At 36.6% G+C, this 20,585-nt stretch overlaps 2 protein-coding genes across 2 annotated transcripts; one reads left to right on the forward strand and one right to left on the reverse strand.

Moving 5' to 3' along the window:
• The first annotated feature begins 1,373 nt into the window (after positions 1 to 1,373).
• On the forward strand, positions 1,374 to 7,560 carry rbp5 (retinol binding protein 1a, cellular). Its single transcript, XM_032559356.1, has 4 exons — positions 1,374 to 1,769; positions 2,841 to 3,025; positions 4,043 to 4,144; positions 5,280 to 7,560. Exons 1-4 carry the CDS (start codon positions 1,694 to 1,696, stop codon positions 5,331 to 5,333), a joined length of 417 nt encoding a protein of 138 aa, XP_032415247.1. The 5' UTR covers positions 1,374 to 1,693; the 3' UTR covers positions 5,334 to 7,560.
• Positions 7,561 to 7,586: 26 nt separating this feature from the next.
• LOC116717759 (tumor necrosis factor receptor superfamily member 5) lies at positions 7,587 to 20,355 on the reverse strand. Its single transcript, XM_032559355.1, has 8 exons — positions 19,594 to 20,355; positions 19,356 to 19,475; positions 17,388 to 17,534; positions 17,192 to 17,285; positions 16,480 to 16,556; positions 13,790 to 13,897; positions 9,895 to 10,017; positions 7,587 to 8,045 (listed from the first exon to the last, which is right to left on the reverse strand). Exons 1-8 carry the CDS (start codon positions 19,664 to 19,666, stop codon positions 7,861 to 7,863), a joined length of 927 nt encoding a protein of 308 aa, XP_032415246.1. The 5' UTR covers positions 19,667 to 20,355; the 3' UTR covers positions 7,587 to 7,860.
• Between the last annotated feature and the right edge of the window lie 230 nt (positions 20,356 to 20,585).

Consider the following 20,585-nt stretch of genomic DNA (forward strand, 5'->3'; position numbering starts at 1 on the left):
AATTATGTTATGGCACTGCAGTCAGGCTGAGTTGTACAGTGAACTCTGAAACACAGCGACTCGTCTTGTTTTAGTCATTCTCCTGTTTTCCTACTGACGACCCGACTCTAATCTTTATCTGCGAGACGCACTGATCCGACATTCGAACCTAAAACACGATGGCAATCGTAGGAGTAAACCATCGATTCAACCACAAACTAACAAGGTTCTGCAGTTGCAAAACAAGCCCAAAGCATCACCACTCCACCACCATGCTTAACGGTTGAAATAAGGGGTTACTGTGTTTTTTTCTTTGGTTCATTTTCTAATAGTTGTGTTCTTTTTTAGATTTGCAAACCAGTCATGCAGACATATTTGTTTAGAAGAGAAGGAATTCCACTCCGGTGACCTTTCCAAACAACCCGTCCTTGTTAAGTCTTTTTATAATTTGGCTCATTAAAACCGACATTTAAAATGCTGACTGGAGCGTCTGATGTGGAGCTGTTGCAGGGTCATGACCTTAGCAGACATCCAAGGTCTCTATAAGCAGGTGGTTCCCCAAGATCAATGCCGATGTCTTTCCACCTTGGCATTTATAGTTTACTTTCTCCAAATTTAGAAGTTTACATAACTACTTTTTACATCACATATTTTCCTACATTGTGGTGCTCCAGTAAATAAACATAAATCTTCAGATTCCTAAGACAGCTCATGCAAAAAAAAAAAAAGAAACCCTACAATCTGATCTGAGTAGTAACAATTCAATAGAAAACAGCTTGATGCTGCACTAAATACCCTTACATTGTTCGTTTCAGCCTTATTAGTGTTTTATAACCAACTTTGTTGAAGGACTTTGATCTCTTGAATCCACCTGCCTGGAAAAAAGACGATAAATCACATGTGGATGTCAAAGTTAAAAGAAAACGCAGCTTCCTGGTCATTAATACCTGGAACAATTGTAATAAAGGTCTACATGCTACTGCATAAATCAGTTATAATTATTGAGCCTATTGATTAATAGAAATCTAGTTTATCGCACGCAGTGGAGTTGTGTCGCAACTGAAATCAGAAAAGCTGAGCTCCCTTATGAGAAAAGTAAATTAAAGGATCATCTAATTTGTCTAATTTATGTCCTTAAGTCGCATCTCTGCCTCATTTAGAGCCGACTGGGAAACGATTTTAGTTTCCCGGAGAATCGACACCAGATGCGACGTGGTGGTAGAAGATGTAATAAACAATTTTTATGACGTGTCTGTTATCAGTGGACGCAGTTTATTTGTTACTAAGCAGTTTTCATTAGCCTCTACGTGAAAACAAGCAAACCGTTTGTGACGGGCATCGAATTTCCCAGCTCGCTTGAACGCAGCATCATCCCTGCGTTAGTTAAAAAAGGGGGCATGAACCTCCCACTGCATGCATATAACTCCCAAACTCTCTGCTCTCCTCAGGTTTAAGACCGACTAGAGTTGCTGCAGACCTTCAGTTTTGGTTCTTCTGAGAACATTACCGCGTCCTTAAATCCCGCTCAACAGGGGGGGTGAAAAAAAAAAGACTTTTTAATTTTTACGCACAAATCCGCCCAAAAGGCGTTCTTCTACGTAAGGTTACGCAAGAGAAAGTGATATCTACTAGGGAGGCTAGATTGGAGGAAAAAAAAAAAAAACGGGAACAAAGAAGAGCACATATTTAAGTTTCACAAGGAGCAACAGGAAAAATGTCTAAACCCAATTACTCCGGGACGTATCATCTGGTGGAGCAGGACAATATGGACACCTATCTGGAAGCTTTAGGTATGTTTTTATTAATACTTTCACATCAAAGATAAAACAAAGCGGATACTATGACACTACACTGTTGTTGCTTTCATTTTAATCAGGTTTGTTTCACGCTGCATGTGAGATAATCTGTTTAAAGCCTGATTTGGTGATGGGGACCATCTTCATTCACAGACAGCAGCACATTAGTGGGATGAAATCACCATCTTGTCCTCTGCATGACCCCAAACTCACCCCCTCACGTTGTGTGTGTTTGTGCACTTCACTTGCAAAGCTCTTCTTTAACACATGCAATTTGAATTTAAATGCGTTCATTTACAATGGTGGATTAGGGCCTCCGTAGTTAGATTTTTTTTTTTTAAAGGGAGAGTAATTTTCCTCTAGAAAACTCAGAAAGTTTGAAAAGTTGAAACTGCTAGAAAAAACTTTAAAACTTTTAGATTAATGTCAAAAATATTCTTGGAAAAAAACAAAAACAAACAAAGAAATTTCTGAGTTTGAGTAGTCAAAAGTTTACTGGGAATTTTTTGCTGGGAATTTTTTTTTGTTGAAATTTTAAGATTAATCTGAAGTTTCTACAAAAGCAAGGACATTTCTGAGTTTGAAAAGTAAAACATTGTCTATAAAAATTGCTTTGAAAAGTTTAAAAATTTCTCAAAAAACTCTTGTTTGGGATGGACCTCAGAAATTTTCTGGACAAAACTAGTTTGAAAAGTCAAATTTTGTTAGAAAAACTCAGAAATGTTAAACTTAATCTCTGAAACATGCTAGTAAAATACATGGGGATTTTTGAGATAAATCTCAAAATCTTTGAGTTTTCTCTATCAAATTTCCACCTTTTGAAACTCAGGAATGCATTTATTATTTTTTATTTCCGAGATTGTCATCAAAAGTTCAGTTTTTTTCTGGCAAAGTTTTGATTTTCAAACAAATGTCTTTTATATATATATATATATATATATATATATATATATATATATATATATATATATATATATATATATATATATTCTAATGGCAGGGATATTCTCCTTATTTTTCTATCTACAATGTCCCTAATAGCTGTGGTAACATTTCTGTCCCCAGATATTAATTTCGCCCTGAGGAAGATCGTGTGTCTGCTGAAACCCACTAAGGAGATCACCCACGACCCGGCCACGGGGGCCATGAAGATCCGAACCCTCACCACTTTCAAGAACTTCAACATGGACTTCACCATCGGGAAAGAGTTCACGGAGGACCTGGGACCTGTGGACGGCCGTACCTGCCAGGTGTGTGTCTGGGCGTGTCTGTGACTCAATATCACCTCCTGCTGAAATGTTGCTTTGTGTGTGAAATTCCTCAGGATAATCATCCCACCTGGCACTGTAACCACAGTCTGGTATTTATAGTTCTTTACAGTCTATTCAATTTGTTCATCCTTTGTGTGACAGAACAACAGAAAATTGAGGAGTGGAAGCAAAAAGTTACAACATTTTCCCACATTTTGCTGGAATTACGGTTTTTAGTATTTTTTTGTTTTTTTTTAGTATCTCTGCTGGATTTGTACAAATCCTAACTTTTCCCCCATAGCTCAAGCTCAAACAAATTGAATTGACAAACATACATTTTTAAGAAATCCCACATTTCCCCCCATATTTTCTTATTTCAATAAGGAATTTATTTGTTTATTTGCATATTTTTAATGTATTTCTAATATTGAATAAAAAAGGTTTAAGTGGTTAAATGAAAAATTTGTATCCAATTAATCATCAGAATAATCTGAAGATTCATAGATTCCTAAAATAATCATTACTTGCGAACCTGCTTCTCTGCCCTTGTTGCAGAAAATCACCCCCACAGCATGATGCTACCACCACCATGCTTCACAAAGGGGATAAAATTCTTTTTATTTTTCAGGTCAAACATCTTTCATGCGCCCATTCTGCTATATGTTTGCTTCATGCTCTAAATGATGTTAAGGAAACTTTAAATAAGGCTTTTATAGCATGTTTAAGATAATGTTTTATGCCACGCATTGTATTTTAAATGTTCAGAGCTAGTAGATATACCAAACTTGCAGCTGTTTGGTATATCGAAAATATCAGATTTTGCTTTTCAGCAAATACTGAAATGTCCATTTCTCATTTGTGTTGTTAAAAATCCCAATTAAATACTTTGACAGTTACAAAGCGCCAACCAGCTGCAGAAAGCAGTACAAGGACTTGAATCAAACACTTTTAACCCTCTTTATGTGTAAATAGCAGCATGAATTTAGGAGATTTCACTAACTTGTGTTCTGTTTGCAGACCACCGTGAGCTGGGAAGGAGACAAACTTGTTTGTGTACAGAGAGGAGAGAAAGAGGGACGAGGCTGGACCCACTGGCTGGAAGGCAACAAGCTCCATTTGGTGAGGATGTGTGGGCTGAAGAGGTGGGGGAGGAAAGAGCCGGAACAAGGAAAGGGGAAAATGATGCTGCAATTGATATGCATAATGAAGGAAGTCATGCAAACAAGGCGAGTTATTCATTGCCCGTCTTTGCAGCACCATCGTTTCCTAACAGGGTTTCATTCCCTAAATAAATTTAAATCTTCTGAAGAATTTCAATCAGCATTGTTCTGCTAATGCCTTTGTTACGGTTACGACAAAGCAACGCGTTGTTGACGCTAAACTCGGCAGAGAGTTGAAATGCCGGTGAGGATCAAGATTTAAGTTGCTAGGTTTTAGAGGTCGAACCCAGCAGGAGAGGGGAACAGCGTGGGACTGACGATTTGTTAGAAAAAGGAGGGATGGGGGAGGGAGGAAAAGATGAGTGCGTGGTGAAAGAGAGGGTGACGGATTAAGGGTCAGAAAATGAAGAGTATCGCTCATTTAGCTGCCCTTCAATGTGCCAAAGTACCTGCGTCTTCATTACAAATGTGCGCAAATCTTTGTTGATATTCTGCTGATGTAGAAAAAAAAAAAACACCATTTCGCATTTGCGGTTTTTCTATTAAATAATAAATGAAATTAAAATCACCCGTAAATAAGCTTAAATTTACGTGATAAGCCCTTAAAAATCATGGCAGCGATGGACGTAAAGAGTACCGTGATTCAGAATTCAAACATGGCGGCAGCGCTTATCAGCCGTTGACGTCTGATTCAGCCGTTGACAAGCCGCTACGTATGCGGCGTTTGAGGGAAATTGTAATCGGAGGGTTTTAAAGAGATTGGACACGTTCTCTCCCTCTCAAAACACAAAGCAAAAACAAACCACTACCTCCTGCTACTTCCTGTCGACTTCTTAGTCCTCGTCAGTAGTAATGTCCGGGTGTCTTGTCACTGTCGATCACGTGACTGGTGTGACGTGGAAAAAAAGTGTTTCCACTGTAGTACTTATTTTCGGCCGAAAAACTATCTCATCCTAGCGCTAAAACTTTTATTTTTAGCTAATTTATTTTCGTAATTTCAAATTGTCCACTTCTATGGTAAATGGAAATGCAGCTACTGTTTTACTGACCATTCCTCACCCTTCCTCACCTCCTCTTCCATCTCTTCTCTGCAGGAGATGAGAGTTCAAGGCATCGTTGCCAAGCAAGTCTTCCAGAAGGCCAATTGAAGTTGCTGCAAATCTGCTGCAGCACACAGCCTGGTTTTAAAGTAGACGGTACAAGAACTGAATCATGTCTATATAGCACTTTTATTACAATCATAAAATTGTTCCAGATCATAATGACAGTATAAACACCGTTGAACATATGTTCAGTGTGATGGCATTTAGAGTCGAAGACCCAAAAAAAAAAGAATGTGTAAACATCCCCAAGTTGTTTCCTTCTATTGCACAGCAAATCTTACACTTGGCATGGTTTGCTTCTGCATCTACATTATGTTAAAAGATAATTAATAATGTCTGGTACTATTACCGTATATTTTGTACACTTTTTATGAGTTATATAAATACTGAAAATCTGTGGTTGAAATTGGTAAAATCTACATTGCAAGGTACAATAATGTCAGTGATCTAACAAATATAACACAAGTTCAACTAGACGTCCTTAGAAAAATAAATCATACTCTGCTTTCAGAGTGGTAAAAGAGAAAATAAAAAAGCTGAAGACTTTTTTCAACTCTTCAACAGAGCAACAGTATAAAGACAACACATCGAATGGTAAAATGAAGACATTCATCCTCATTTCCCAATTTTTAAAACATGGCCTGAAAGACTCGCACACATTCACTGTTCTTGTAGCTAATTAGACTAATTGTTGAAGCAACAGTCCAAGGTTTCAGAAGCAAGGTTCTGTTAAAGGTTAGAAAGATTTAATCTCTTACCTGCTGCAGCAAAGTCTCATCTTCATTAAATATTAATCCAGATTAGTTGGACTTGGACTCTGAAGCTAACATCTGTTCTGCGGGCCAAAGCTGATTTCTAGCCTCTTACAACAGTAAAATGTGAAAAATGCTTTAGGAAATGTTATTTTATGAACATTCAAACTATTGGAGCTTTGCATTGTGAAGTAAATTAGAAAAAAGCTGAGGATTATTTAGATAAGAAATGGTGGCAAGAGGCAGTGCGACCTGTAATGATCTAGGGCAAAGGTTCCCAGTCAGAGTAACTAATTTATAGAAAAATTAGGCTGTTTAAAATTCAGCTTTCATCTGTTTTTATGCTTTAAATGCTGACATGAAGGTAATAAAAAGCAGGAAACAGTTTTTCCCATAAATGACTGTCAGTGGGGCCAAACTATTGCCTTCACACAGTTTTTGCAATATGTAATTTACTACATATAGTTTATTATCTTCAAAAGCAGAGATTGTTTCTGAGCAAATTTGATCTAAAAAGGTCTTGTATTTTACTACATTTTTAATTCAATTATTTAAATTGAAGTTGTTTTTGCCCCCAACACGATTTCCATAATCTGAACAAACCTCTTTAATTTGTATTTAAAAATAATTTAGGTCAATATCTCGTTAAAGTTGCTTCGTTATGTACTGGTCTCTCTTCTTTTTAGCATAATCTGAGATTTTTATTATTTTCACACTAAACACGGGCAGCCATTAAGTTTACAAAATCAGAAATATCAAAATAAAAGCTGGTTTTCCAAAATAAAAGATGCTATTTTAGATTTTTGTGCAGGCGACACATCTTAATGTGTGACCCACAAGCCATAAACTTCACTATAAAGTTTTCAAAGTTGGATTTGTTTTAAGGTGATTGGAGTTCACTTCTTCCTTTCTTAGACGAGCCATTAGCTACATCTTCCAGGACCAACAAAATCTGGGTTTGTATGAAATGAAAAAGCCATTAAATATATTTGTCTGAGGTAAGATATTGGCTGCTTCTAACTGTTCAACAGAACCATCTAGAATGTCTGAAAATGTTGTTAATCTGTCAGTGAGTCCAAGTTTTCACCATGAACTCATCAGAATTCATAATCAGAAATAGGAAGATGTTTTCATTAATTTGAAAAATTAACTTCCTGGAGTTTTGTAACAAAGATTAATCTCATTTATTTCTGTAAAAAATGCATCAGATTTAACACACAAGACTCAGCCTCTGTACTGCTTACTGTTAATCATAATATTTAGATGAGCCGTGATTAACCCCGTTTTCGCTGTTTCACAGCCTCTTTGGGTCTTGGCTGAATTGTGAACAAAATCGTATTATTACAGTAACACATCATATGAAAAGTAAAACAAACTTCATTTAGTGCCTCATGCATGTTCACACCTCTGTTTCTCATTCCATCAAGTGCTGATATGTAATTACAGTTCAGTCTGTTTGGGATTGTATGAAGGAGAATGTTTGAAAAACAATAAAGTCCATGGCAAAGATCTAGATAGTCTATTCCAGACAGTGTTGTTTTTTAAAAAACTGTAATTATCAGGGTTTTTTCCCCTGTTATGTGGAGCTTAATCCCTCTTACGAAGCAAAATCTGCTGTTTTCACTTGGGAGAATTTTTCTTTGCACAAACTGAAGTTCCCACTATAGTCCTGCAGGTGGCAGCAAACTATCAGCCATACTAAACTTTGCTGAGCGTAAAATCTTCTCAAGGTTTACAAACAGCACTTGAAATACATCACTGAGCCAGCAGTGGCTCCGTCAGTGTCCCACTCTTGTATTTTATTTATTTTTATTTTTTTTTTATGTCCCACACCACTCGTCCTCCTGGGGCTCCGAGTACGACCTGCAGAAGGCGCTGCTGATGGGGTATATTGAGCTGCAGTTGGTTTGTTCGGGTTCAATGAAGGAGACGGAGGGCTTCAGCGGAGTCATGGGAGTACTCAGGTCCAAGCTGTCCGATATGCTGCGAATGATCGAACCGTCATCTGAGGAAAACGACAGAATCAATCATGAGAATCATCATTCAAGCTAGCTTGTCACGAATGCTAAGGCTAGTTAGCATAGCCACCGCTGACGCCGGATAAACGGTTTCCCTGCAACGGTAAGTTGTTTAACTGCCGTTAGCGGTGATGGAGGATCTTTTCTCAGATTATCTCATACAGTTTCAACAAATATGGGGGGGGGAAAAAAAGATATTCTATATAAAAGTTGTGGAAATGTCTGGAGAAAGTTAATTTAAACCAAAACAAGAGGAACTATACAGAAAAACTGCACAATTATTCATATTAAATAAATTATATTATTTAAAAGTTAAACACCATTCACGAAGGGAAACATGTTATATAGTTTAATTAACAAGGGTTATGTTTCAAGCCTTTATTTCAGTAAATTATGATGATTTTCTGGTTTATTGCACGTGAAAACATAAGATTTAAGACTAGAAAGATTACATGACACCAATAAATAGATATTAAATGTGTATTTAAAGTGAGCTGAATGAAAAGTGTGTTTGATACGTGCTTAAGGGTTGTTGTGTTTTCTTAGCATGTACTCATTAAATCAGACCAAAAAAGGTGAATTATTGCTGTATATTTATGATGGTAGAGTATAATGCCATATATTGAAAGTACAATCATAGCATATAGCATACCAGACTGTAAAAACAACAAAAACTGAGCACATGTATACAATAATTGAAAGTTGTTATTACATATATTTAAAAAATCCTAATGTTACTCAGGGTTTTCCCTAGAAAACTTGCTAAGGCCAGTGGTTGGGTGCTCGGGCAGTTATTCATCCAGTGGGCCGTTGTGTTTTTGAGTTAAAAAATGTTTAAAGTTGACAGGAAATTTGAAAATATCACTTGATAATTATGTGTTATCAAAAGATTGGAAGATTAGTACCTGATTGCCAACTATAAAGTCTTAAAAAAATGCAGACATTTTATAAAGATAAAAAAACAACAGCAATGCTTAGCCTGGTGGGGGCACAAGTTAAGCCTAGTGCCCCGCCAGGCTTACAATGCACTGGGGGAAACCCTGTTACTTATTCTTAACTGTATTTATTTTTAACCTCTAATTGTAGACAGATAAAATGCATACAACAAATTTCATAAGTAGATTAAAAATAAATACAGATAATATTTTGTTGTTTGATGGTTTTATATTTGAAATGTAAAACCACCAACTTTTGTTTGAGTTGGTTTTATGTGTTGGTTCAGGTTAAAACAAACTCAAGGAGACAGAAATCTTATTCTTTGATGGTTTTTTTTAGTATAACCTTTCTTTTAATGTTTGGGCTCTTCAATTTTTTATTTGTATCTCTCTAATCTGCTGACAGTAGAAAACCTGATGAAGAGGTTATGACCTTTTGGAAAGGGAGCTTGTTTGTGAACAGAGAGGAAACATTAAAAAAGTGGGTCAGTGTTTCACTAAAAAAAAGTTGATGACTGAAGTGAATCGCTAAACTTCGGGAATATAAGATTTTGTATTACTTGTTCTGTTTTTCATCAATTTTTCTGTAGTAATATAGACAGATTGATAAATCACAGGATGTATTCCAGTGAAGCTCATTTTACAAGTTAAAAGAGCCTTTTGAAAATAGAAACTTTTAAGTTTTCTATTCATTAGATCTAATATTCTAATTTTAAATGTTGTGTTTTAGCTGCGATTGGAAAATCATCATAATTAACAGAAATTAAGGCTTGAAAACATCAGTCTAACTGATGATATTTCATTTTGTGAATTGATAAAATAAATGAAGTTTTTAATAATGATGTAATTTACTGAATGACTTTGTGTTGGTGTATATATATATATCTATTTTTATTTTTACCTGAGTTAAAAGGGGATGATTTGCAGTCTGTGCAGCTCTCTTGGCAGTGAGACAGCAGCTCTGGTGGAGCGAGGACCGGTTCGGCAACAACCGTCACCATGGTAACAGGAACACTGTGTTTGACTGCAACGAGATTTACAAAAATCTGACAATTCATCCTCGAACATGCCGACAACAATCTGATCAAATAGTTCACATTAACTGCAATGCATCTGATTTCCTAAATAAAACAAGGCAAAAGTTTGCTGAATGCACGCTAGGTGGCGCTATAACTCCAGAATCATTAGTCATTTAGCTCTGTGTTAAACCTGCTGAGGCAGATTAAACAACAAAAGTAGAACAAGTGAGACACAAACGTGACAAGAGTTGATGCTGTGATTAATCAGACACTGATCCACCTTTCATTTCATTAATTGTCTTTATCCAAACAATGTACTTCTTAAAAAGAAAATACAATCTCAGCTTGAGTGCTGTGATATTTTGAAGAAAATTATTGTTTTAACAGAGTTAGCATTTTAGAGGTAATGCACATGAAGTCAAAATCCCTCTCTGCATGCAGCTCATCTTAATTGAGAGCTAGACAAAGACATTAAAATATGGTTTTATGGTTGTGGGTTTTCTGTGACTTTTTACCGAGACAGAGTCAGACACACGGTTGTGTTTTCTTTTCATCTCTTTGGAGAAACTGGTTCTGAACGCTTACGGGAACTGCACCCTCGACTTTCAGATCACGAGGCTTACGAGGGGTTTGCATCCGGTGGCGAACCCCCTGAAGTTTACGGGCAACGTGTCTCCTCCTGATTGTCAATAAGGAAACATTTTCACAGACATCTTGTGGTGTTTTTTTTTTTTTTTGTTTACTTGCAGCTGAGGCCTCTCTTTACAATGTAAATTACTTTATCTCTGAGACGTGCTTGCCGTTCCACAAGATTTGTTCTCTGATTTTAAATAAAGTCTTGAGGATGGTAATCAGATGATTAGGTCGATCTTTCCCCTCTATATATGTTCATCCCCACACAGTCTTCATGAGCGATCGCTTAACTTGAATCATTCACTTTGGAAACAGTGTGCGTCTACATAACTCATTCATGGTTTTCTCCACAGACATGAACCTACACAAACCTGAGGCTTTGTCTTTGTTTTATTTCCTTTTGTCACATTGACGCACGTGTCTTGAAAATTCCCTCCTAATAAGGGGTTAGACTGCGTCACCTTCAAATAAAAAAAAAAAAGTACCTGTCCGAGATGATTACTTTATAGAACAATACTTAAAGGTAACGCAGCTTCAGGTGACTCAATGTTAAACCGATACTACAAGTTTAGACGATGTTTTCACCACTGATTTGCTTTTAAACACACACTTGTATTGCAGAGATTTTCCTTTTTCAGGAAGGTTTCTGTAACCTTTGAGTCAAAACAGCAGTCTTGCACACTCAGCGTGGAAAAATTACAACACCGATATGTAATCATGTATCTATAGCAACACAGAAACAAGCATGGCTTTTAAGACTTTTAAGTCTCGGCTATGTGGTGAAAAACAGGTTCTCTTAACCTCTCACTGGTTTCAGTGACTTCTTTTTGCAGCTAGGAGTATTGACCTTTTCGCTTGTATTGAAGTTTTATAGTTCAGCTCCTCGGTGTTAGTTGTTCATCTTTTCTTAAATACGTCTAATGTCATTCTCCATGTCTTTTCTGGAGTTTTCATTGTTTTTAACCGGTCTGCTCTTCTTCTCTGCCTGACTATTATTTGAGTCTCCTTATACAAGTGATAAAGAGACCAAAGTTGTGAAATAATTAGTTTAACAAAATCCCCGACCCTAAACTGAGTGACATTCAATAAAAAGTCCTAAAAATTTGAACTAAAACATTTTTTGTGTACATTTTGCATAAAAGTCACTTCCTGTTTCCCTTCGTTATAAATATGGCATGACATGGAGGTCCATTTCTATTAGTCGCTCTTCAAGATTGAAAAGACAGGAGAACATGCCATTCAATTAAAGCAGATAGTTAGGCTTCATAAATCAGGGGAAATAGCTCAACTCCATGTCTACAGTCAAAGCAACAGCCTCAGTTTTTATGCACATATTTACTTTTGGGAAAAACCATCAATAATGGAGCTGTAACTCCACACTTGCAGTGTTTTTCTTTTTGCATCAATTTTACTATGTATCTATTTAAGAATGTATCTTGACGTTTGTTTTTGTGTGTGGTTAGTTTGAGTGGCATTGCTCTGATTGCGGTCTGTGAACTAATAGGTGACATCTAGGAAATTATTTTTAAAATGTTGCAATAAAGAATTGCAGGAAATTCAAATGTTTCCAGCAAATGTAGGTTGTGTAATGACGCATTGTGATATTTCCCTGCTAAATTAATGCTTAGTGTCTCAGATTTTATGAGATAAAATAAAAATACTAAGCCATAATCTTGAAAGGAGAGAAAGTATCATTTTTATGTTGTAATTTGTGTCGAGAGAAAATTTTTTTGTAATAAAACTTCAAATTAGACAAGTTTGATTAACAAATACTCCTTACTATCACAGCCTAATAAATAAATATCTAATTTTCCTGCTAAAGTAATTGTAAAATATCCGCTCTTCAGGTTTAATATTTTCATATTATATGTAAATTATCAACAACAATTTGCTCAATAATGGCCAAAAAAGTGAGGCAGCTCATTTATCCACATCGATATCCACATTTCTGGCCTCAATAAAATATTTTCTAATCAGCAGATTAACATAAAAGCTGTTTGTTTGGAGAAAATATGCTAAGTGACTCTGGAACGATTAGGTGAAATAACTGAGCTAAACTCAAAAGTGGGTTTTAAAAGTTTATTTAAGGAAATTGTTTTAGTGTTATGTTTTGAATTGCTCTAACCAAATAACCTTAAGTCGTCCTTAAAACTATTCTTTATGTTTTTATGTGTCCAAAAATGCCCATCGACGGGTTGGTGTTACATTTACTTTGGGCTATGATTGTAAGACTGAGCAGCATTTGACATTTTTAACCGTTGCCCAAAAAATAAGATTAAAAGTTTTTTTAAGGAACACAAATATGTACATTTGCATCTTGACAAATTCTTCATTAATAAACAGAAATTCTCTGAATCTCTTCGAGTAAAACTGAAACTGATATGACACTGTAATGAGGAGGAAATTTTGTATTTCTGCAATTTCTCCTAAAGAAGCCTTTGAAGATATCTGCCGACACACAGGTTGAATCATGTGGAAAGCACAGACATGCAGAGGTACAAAAAAACAAGAAGTGTGCATCAGTGAACCTTATTAGCAGCTGTACTTATTGCATCTGATAAGAGCAGCAAGATCCACTTTAGCTGAAAACACAGAAGATGAGATAAAAGCCCCCTATTTCATGCCTCTTCCAGTATGAACACAGAGATTAAATGGAAAATAAGCAAATGGCAATTAAAATTTAGTGTCAGCCAAAGAATAATAGGTAACACCATTAAGCCGCATACGTAGGCCTGCCATCTCAGTATGAGTTGGCTGCCTGTGAAGTGTGCGTCACATCATACCAAAGAACTGTGTCAAGCTAAAACTGTACAGGATGTGGTTTCCCCATTGAGCTCGTCATCTTCGTTCAGCCTTTTTTTACTTAACACATCTGAGTTTAGCAGCTTTATCTGCTCCTTCTGTGCAACATCTAGCAGAACATAACTCAGAGGTAAAACATTAAAGTTCTGTTGATGTAAGAAAATGTGTGATCAAAATGTAATTTCCCGTAAGCACAGCTCTGTGACCTTAAACTGAGTGAGTTCAAAGCAAATGAGTCTCACTGCGATCGAGCAGCCCGCCTCTTTTGATTTATCTTCAACCAGTGTGTAAAGAGAAAAACAACAATAAATCCCACCCACATAGGTGTCGTTTCGTACTCACCTGGTCTATAGGATCTGCGCTTTGCTCTCCAGAAGATGAGCGCCGCCACGACCAAAATAGTCAAAACAAGTCCGGCCCACAGGGATGCCGGCAGGATCCAGCAACACTCTGATTCACAGAGAGGGAAAACAACATGCATGTTAGTGACGCTGGTTAAGGTTACGCAACAATTTACGTCAGAATAATGGCTTAACTTCAGAGAAAGATGGAGTGTGGGAGAGCTGGTCTCCAGTCATCATTATTTGACATTTTCTTGAATTAATCACCAACAACAGACACATAAAAAAAAGACGTTGAATGCTTTCTCATGTCTCCAAGTACAACTACTGGGAAAAACAAAAGCCCACAAAGCTCCACGCAACTTATCTCACTGAATGCAAAGATGAATAAAGAAATTAGTCTTTCACTGCTGTTGCATCATCTCCCACTGAAACATGTTGAAAAATCCAACTTTTAATTTGAGTACATGTTTTTTTATGTACTTTCCAAGATGACCAAAGTCAGCAAACTAGTATTTTCTGTTTTCCCAGTTTATAATTCTGACTAGGAGCAGTTACACCCCGTATTCGCAGATTTGTCTGTAGATCGTGACTCTGAATTATTCTGGAAAATTTGCTAATTCACGGATTAGACCATAGACCAAAAGATTGTTATCTCTGCGGTAGTGCTGAGACGATTTACATACTAAGTTATGTTTGTTTGGTTTTTGCGGCTGTGGTACGTAACCCCTTGGAAAAATGTTTTTTTTTTCTTTTACCAGTTTTAAAATTAGAGAAGTCAACAAAAAACATATATCAACAATAAAGTTGACATGCAACAGCCTTAGTTTGCTTAAATGAGCTTGAAACATTACGCTTTGTATTAAGATTTAATAACATAGAAATAATTTTTTGAGCTATAAACTGTCTGTGGATGCACATTTTTATGCAAACCTTATCGAACCTGTTTGAGAAGAGCACAACATGTTTGGCATTTCACCTTTTCTTCAACTGTATGAAGTGATTTATTTCACTTCATTTTCAGTATTTTTATTTTAATTACAAAACAGAATTTTGACTATTTTCTCAATGAAAGAGAAAAATGTCCACCATTTTTCTACAAGTCATTCTACAAAATGGGAAAGGCAGGAGGACATAGGATTTGATTAAGACAGACGCGTTTTGATCTCTTTAAGTGAGGAAATGTTGGAGAAAATTGCAAAAAACTACAAGAAACTTGTCAACATCTACAGTCAACGCAACAATCAAAATGCTTTAAACATACGAAACAGCAACAAAGATGATATATCTCTGCAGAACTAATTATTCTAATAGATACAAGTTTCAGTGTTTTAATTGCCTAAAAACATTTGGATATTTGTAATTCCCTTCATGTATAAAATTTTATCTGTTTATGGGAAATACAGATATATTATTAAAGCATTTTGTTGCAGCTTATAAAGATAAATACACTTAAAAGTTTAGAAAATAAAAAAGCCCCCTGGTTATGGGGTTTCCACATGTCTTAGAGTCTAAAAACAAGAGAAGAGACGTGAAACTCTGACATCTAGTTGAGTTTCAATTTCAATCAATTTAATTAAATGTGGGCACAGTGACAACACAGAGAGGAAGAACTGCCAGAAAATAGTTTTTCTCTATTTTTAAGGAGTAATTTGATCTCTTCTAATGTAGCATAAGTATGATTTAAGATAAATACATAAACCAAACACTGGAGTATAGACATTGTTTATAAGTGTCTATGTGAGCCTGCTGCTTTAATATTAAATTGAATATAGTTTTACATTTTTGCATAGTTTTTGTCCAAAAACATGAACTACTGCTGTTGTTACAATTGAATTTTTTAAACTACAGAAAAGTAATTGTTGAGATGCACGAATATGTAAATTTGGGCCGATGTCGATATCTGATATTAATACTGCTGTTATGTCAGTATTTACCAATATTTTATTTGATCAATTTCTTTTATTCGATTACTCGAATAATTGTCAGAATAATCAATAGATTACTTGATTATTAAAATAATCGTTTACAACAGCCCTGGTCAGCTCTGTACTGTCACAATGAGCTACGCCAGCCATTTGTTGCGACTGGGATGGTAGAAAATTAATTTTCTGGTCTGTCCGTAAAGCTACACTTATGCTGAGCATCAGCTACAGCTGCCCCCTGTGGTCAGTCTGTATTTGCATGAGTCTCCGCTCCACCTGTATGCATACACCCGCCGCGCTCTGCACCAGGCAGCAGCTACAGGAGGAGAAAGGCTGTCGTACTCCATGCATCGTGGCAAACATTTCAAGTTTAAGGTTGTGCCTCCCCCATAAACACATTTACATTTAATACAACTCCAATCACAGCCTTCAGTAAGGATTAAGATATTTCAAACTCTGCCCTCTACCCACACACAATATGTTTTAAATTCTTTTACAATAAAGAATATTATTTGTGCATTTATTCTTACTCCATAAATGTGATTTCACCCTTCAAAATCAAAAGACTTTGTCTCTTGTAAAAGACAAGCAAACTGCAACCGCTGCATAAAATGGTTTCCTCTCTATGCCACTTCCACTTCCTCTCCTAATTCAAGCTCAACCGGATCTCTGAGAGTCACATCCACTAAGCCCTACGACATCATATCTCAGACATGCTAGTCAAAAATAATGCACAAAATGTCGAAATCTAAAGAGGTGGACTTACGAGATTTACATTCTTGACAGATGGCATTCGTTGTTTTGGTTCCTGGAGTTTTCACCTGTAGTCCGTAGGCCTCACACCTGAAAGCAATAATAAAGGAATGAATTAATGATTTATTCCCACAGTGAATTATAACTGCGTCTGATTATTTTCATCCAACTAATGAAATATTTCTTACATTGCATACTTTAACATTTTAGGACGTAGTAGAGCTCAGAACAGCACTGAGTAATAAACTCCTTCCACGGTGTATACAAAAGTGGTTCAAAATTAAAGAAACAAATTATGAATTAAGACAGAAGGATTTATTTTTTAAAAAAAGATGAGGACAAATATCAAAAATAATTGTACTTCAGTTAGAGGGTTTCAGGAATAATGGTGAGGAGTTAAACAGTGATTTTCACTCTCTAAGTAAATAAAATGTATAAAAGCCATTTGATAAACAGATACAACAATGGATGGATTTTTTTTTATTAAATACTTAGCTGAAATTCAAAACATAAAGAGATGATTCTGCTGGTTTTATTTGGATATTCTTTTTTCGTTCTACACTTTGTGTTCTTGCCATTAACAGAAATTTAAATATTGTTTTTTTATTTCTGTAAAACATACCAGCTTTGATTGTGTAACCTGGAGATGTGCTGTGCAGTTTTTTTTACCAGTGAACATTCAGCTTTATTGATATGATGAGAAACTAAAAGGGACTCAGACTTGCCTGAAATGCGGTTGACAAGGTGAGGAGAAATCTGTGACGTTGCTGTACGTTCCTTTCTCACACGGAGTGCAGACTGTGTCATTTGTAGAAGTAGCTGCAAAAAGAAGTCGAAGGCAGAGCCATCTGGTTTTTTAGTTATTATATGCAGGGATGAGAATCTCTGCAAGAGAGCAGGCTGATCTGTTTTGAAACTTACGTTTATTTTTGACTCCATAACCCACAGGGCATTTAGTCCAGGCCTCGCAGTGATCAACGTCTTCTTTGGTGGAGAAGAAACCTGGCTTACACTCACAAACAGTCTTCTTCTGATCTGTGCAGTTGGTCTTTATTTGACTATTTTCAACTGTAAGTTTGAAAAAGAGAGATTTGCTCCTGTTAATTTGTGATTTGAAGGTGTTTAAAGCCAGTCTGCATATGTGTGTGTGTGTGGGCATGTGTGTGTGGGTGTTTAGGTTACAGTAGAAACTGTCTGCACTAAAACTTATCGCCAAACAGCTTCCTCCCTTTATTTTCACACTGTAGATACTTTCAAATTAGCTTAAGGAGAAGATGTTACACTGTTGCTAAGTGAATTAGCAGTGGTGTGAAAAAAACTTCTGGCAACCTTACCGATTTCTTCTGTTTTTACTTTTTATTTGGTCACATTTAAGTGTTTCAGATCATGTAACAAACTAACCTGGGTAGCTAAAAAAACATTTTTACAAAAATGAATGTATGTACCAAGAGAAGAAGTTATCCAAATCAGCAAGGCCCTATTTGAAAATTACATAAATATAAAATTTAGCTCAATTACTGCCAGACCCATACAATCAAAAAATCACCTATAAATGGAACTTGTATGACAACATGAAGTAGGCTAAAAGATGTCAAAAAGCAACACATCATACTCCGACTTGAAGACGAAAATGTTTAAGAACAGAAGAGAAGGGAAGTCATTCACATTAATGAGTCTGGAAACAGTTACAAAGCCATTTGGGACTCCAGAGAACCACAGTGAGCGACTTTATCCACCAATGGAGAAAACATGGAACAGTGGTGAAACTTCCCAGCCTACAGAAATCACTCCATGAGAGCATCAATGTTAAACATCCAGGATGCTAAACAATGGAGGCCCAAAAAACATCCACAACTTAAGATGTCTCAAGAACTTCAGGTATCGATGACCCCAGTAAAGGTCAGAGATCATAAATCAACAAAAAGGAAAAAAACTGGGTAAAAATGGTGCCTGTGGGAGAGTTCCAGGGTGATTGAAAAGAGAATAAGAACCTTGATGCTTCCCAAAACGTTTTAAAATCTGGGACAGACGGGACAAAAGGGAGGAAGTGTACATCCTGCAGCGTAAACCAACAAATTTTCAGAATAACCAGCATACCAGCCATCTTCAGCTGCTTTCTTTCTTGTCTCAGGATGACTTGTTTTGACTGAAACCATGAATTCTGCTTGCAGGCAAAAATAAATAAACTCTGAAGGGGAAAATAAGTTCATGACCTTAAGCTCAAACACACTTGGTTTAGGTCAAGAGTTTGCAACCTGCGGTTCCTGAGCCATATGTGGCTCTTTGGCCCCTTTAATGTGGCTCTTAAAAACAAATAAAGACATGTTTTTGATCATAATACCAATAAGAAAAAGTGGTATTATAATCAAACGTTTCTTCTGTTTTTTTTTTGCGGCTGCATAGAAATTTAATTTTGTAGTGTTGATGGCAAAAGTGGCTCTTTGAATTGAAAAGGTTGCTGACCCCTGGGCTAGGATGATGATACAAAGCTAACTAGAATGTTCACCTCTGAGAACCCATAGCAAAAAAGTAATACATGAAAGTTTTGGCATGGCCTAGTCAAAGTCTGGACTGATGTGACCTTAAACAAGCGATTCAGATTCTCAGATGTAGCTGAATCAAAAAAAATTCTGCGAGGAAGTTGAGTCAAAATTCCTTCATGACCATTTTATTAACTTTTTTTTCCTTTTTTTTAATCTAATAGTAACATTTGTTTGATATGAAACATTGAAAAAAAGAGCAAACAGTAGAAATCGGTAAGGAGCCAGTAACTTTTTCCTCCCGGCACAGTAATAAGGCTGAGCTGGTTGTAGTTTATAAGGATTATAAACAAAAGAACAAGAGATAAATGATTCACATATGGACTGTTTCTGAATGTTTGTGACTTACCGCAGGAATTACAGCCAATGCATTTCTTCAGGTAGTTCGGGTGCTCTGTGTAAGACCCTTCGGGACAAGATTCACACTTTGTGTTTTCTGTGGCGTTACAATCTTCTGCTACGAACATTCCTGTTTACGGTCGAAAGAAGCAGAAATGTAACAACTGAAACAAGCTTCTTTTTTTTTTTTCAAGATTTCTGAAAGGAGGCTTGTGAAACAAAGAAGAAACTATGAGACGTTCACTGACCTGCAGGACATTGATCACAACAATGTCCATCTTTACTCTTGTTCTTCTTGACTTCACAGGTTATATTTGCCATCAGTAGCACATTTGATTACAGTCTTCCTCTTGTGTGTAGAAGTTCAAGCTTTGGGTTTCCAGCCACCGTCTCTGGTGAAACTCTGTGTCTCTCTCACTCGCTCCTCTGTCTGTCATGTAAGATCTGGCTTTGGCAGCAGATTTCTTTTCCCTCCCTACTTTTTTCTGATCCTACACAATGGAAAGCCCCGTTGACCCTCATCTGCCGTTTTCCCCTCCGTCTCTACGTCTTTGTGTGTCGGTCCTCGTTTCCTTCCGGTCCTGGTTCTCTCTCTCTCTCTCTGGCGGTGTGAACGCTGTGCGTGTTTCCGTAGCTATAAACCCAAAGGTACTGTGTGTGCCTAGCGCTGTGTGATACAATGAGACATTTCCTCTCTCTGTATACACTCATTTCTTTTTGCTTTGTCTCTATTGCTATCAACAAACCTTTGTCAAAGCAGAGCTGGAGCGCTGCAGAGATAAAACTTCAAGGCCAGCTTGTTTTCCTGTCACCCTTTTTGCCCCCGATCTTTGCCTTATTACAGTAAATATGCAGGCTGTTGAAAAATGGATTTGCTTTTCTGTCATACTGAACTATTTCAGATCCTCAAACAAATCTTAATATCAAATGAAAAGTAGTTTTCAAGTGACAGATTTCATTTACTGATGAGGAAAAAAGGTTTTGTGTAAAAAGTAATTAACACTGAAACATAACTTTGTGCCATCATTGGCAGCAGCAGCTGTCATCCACCCTTTCCGATGACTGGAAATTACTCTTTTACATCGCTGTTGAGGAACTTCAGACAAATCTTTTTTGTAGATTCTTTTTAATTAACCACATTTAGGGTGCTAAAGTTCAACTTTGACTAGGCCAGTCCAAAATATTAATTTTGCCTTGTGGAGGTAAACCTGCTGGTGTGATTTGGATCATTGTTCTTCTG

This window comes from Xiphophorus hellerii, chromosome 3, assembly GCF_003331165.1.
Source record: "Xiphophorus hellerii strain 12219 chromosome 3, Xiphophorus_hellerii-4.1, whole genome shotgun sequence".
In the NCBI taxonomy this organism is placed as follows: domain Eukaryota; kingdom Metazoa; phylum Chordata; class Actinopteri; order Cyprinodontiformes; family Poeciliidae; genus Xiphophorus; species Xiphophorus hellerii.

What these genes read in the sequence shown, in the direction of transcription:
- LOC116717759 (XM_032559355.1), bottom strand. Translation starts at nt 19,666, where the DNA reads ATGGCAAATATAACCTGTGAAGTCAAGAAGAACAAGAGTAAAGATGGA. An exon ending in CATTGGCTGTAATTCCTGCG is followed by an intron (nt 17,535 to 19,355) that starts GTAAGTCACAAA and finishes TCAAACTTACAG; the next exon opens with TTGAAAATAGTCAAATAAAG. An exon ending in ATCATCCCCTTTTAACTCAG is followed by an intron (nt 8,046 to 9,894) that starts GTAAAAATAAAA and finishes CGTTTTCCTCAG; the next exon opens with ATGACGGTTCGATCATTCGC.
- rbp5 (XM_032559356.1), top strand. Translation starts at nt 1,694, where the DNA reads ATGTCTAAACCCAATTACTCCGGGACGTATCATCTGGTGGAGCAGGAC. An exon ending in TGGACGGCCGTACCTGCCAG is followed by an intron (nt 3,026 to 4,042) that starts GTGTGTGTCTGG and finishes TTCTGTTTGCAG; the next exon opens with ACCACCGTGAGCTGGGAAGG. An exon ending in AAGGCAACAAGCTCCATTTG is followed by an intron (nt 4,145 to 5,279) that starts GTGAGGATGTGT and finishes TCTTCTCTGCAG; the next exon opens with GAGATGAGAGTTCAAGGCAT.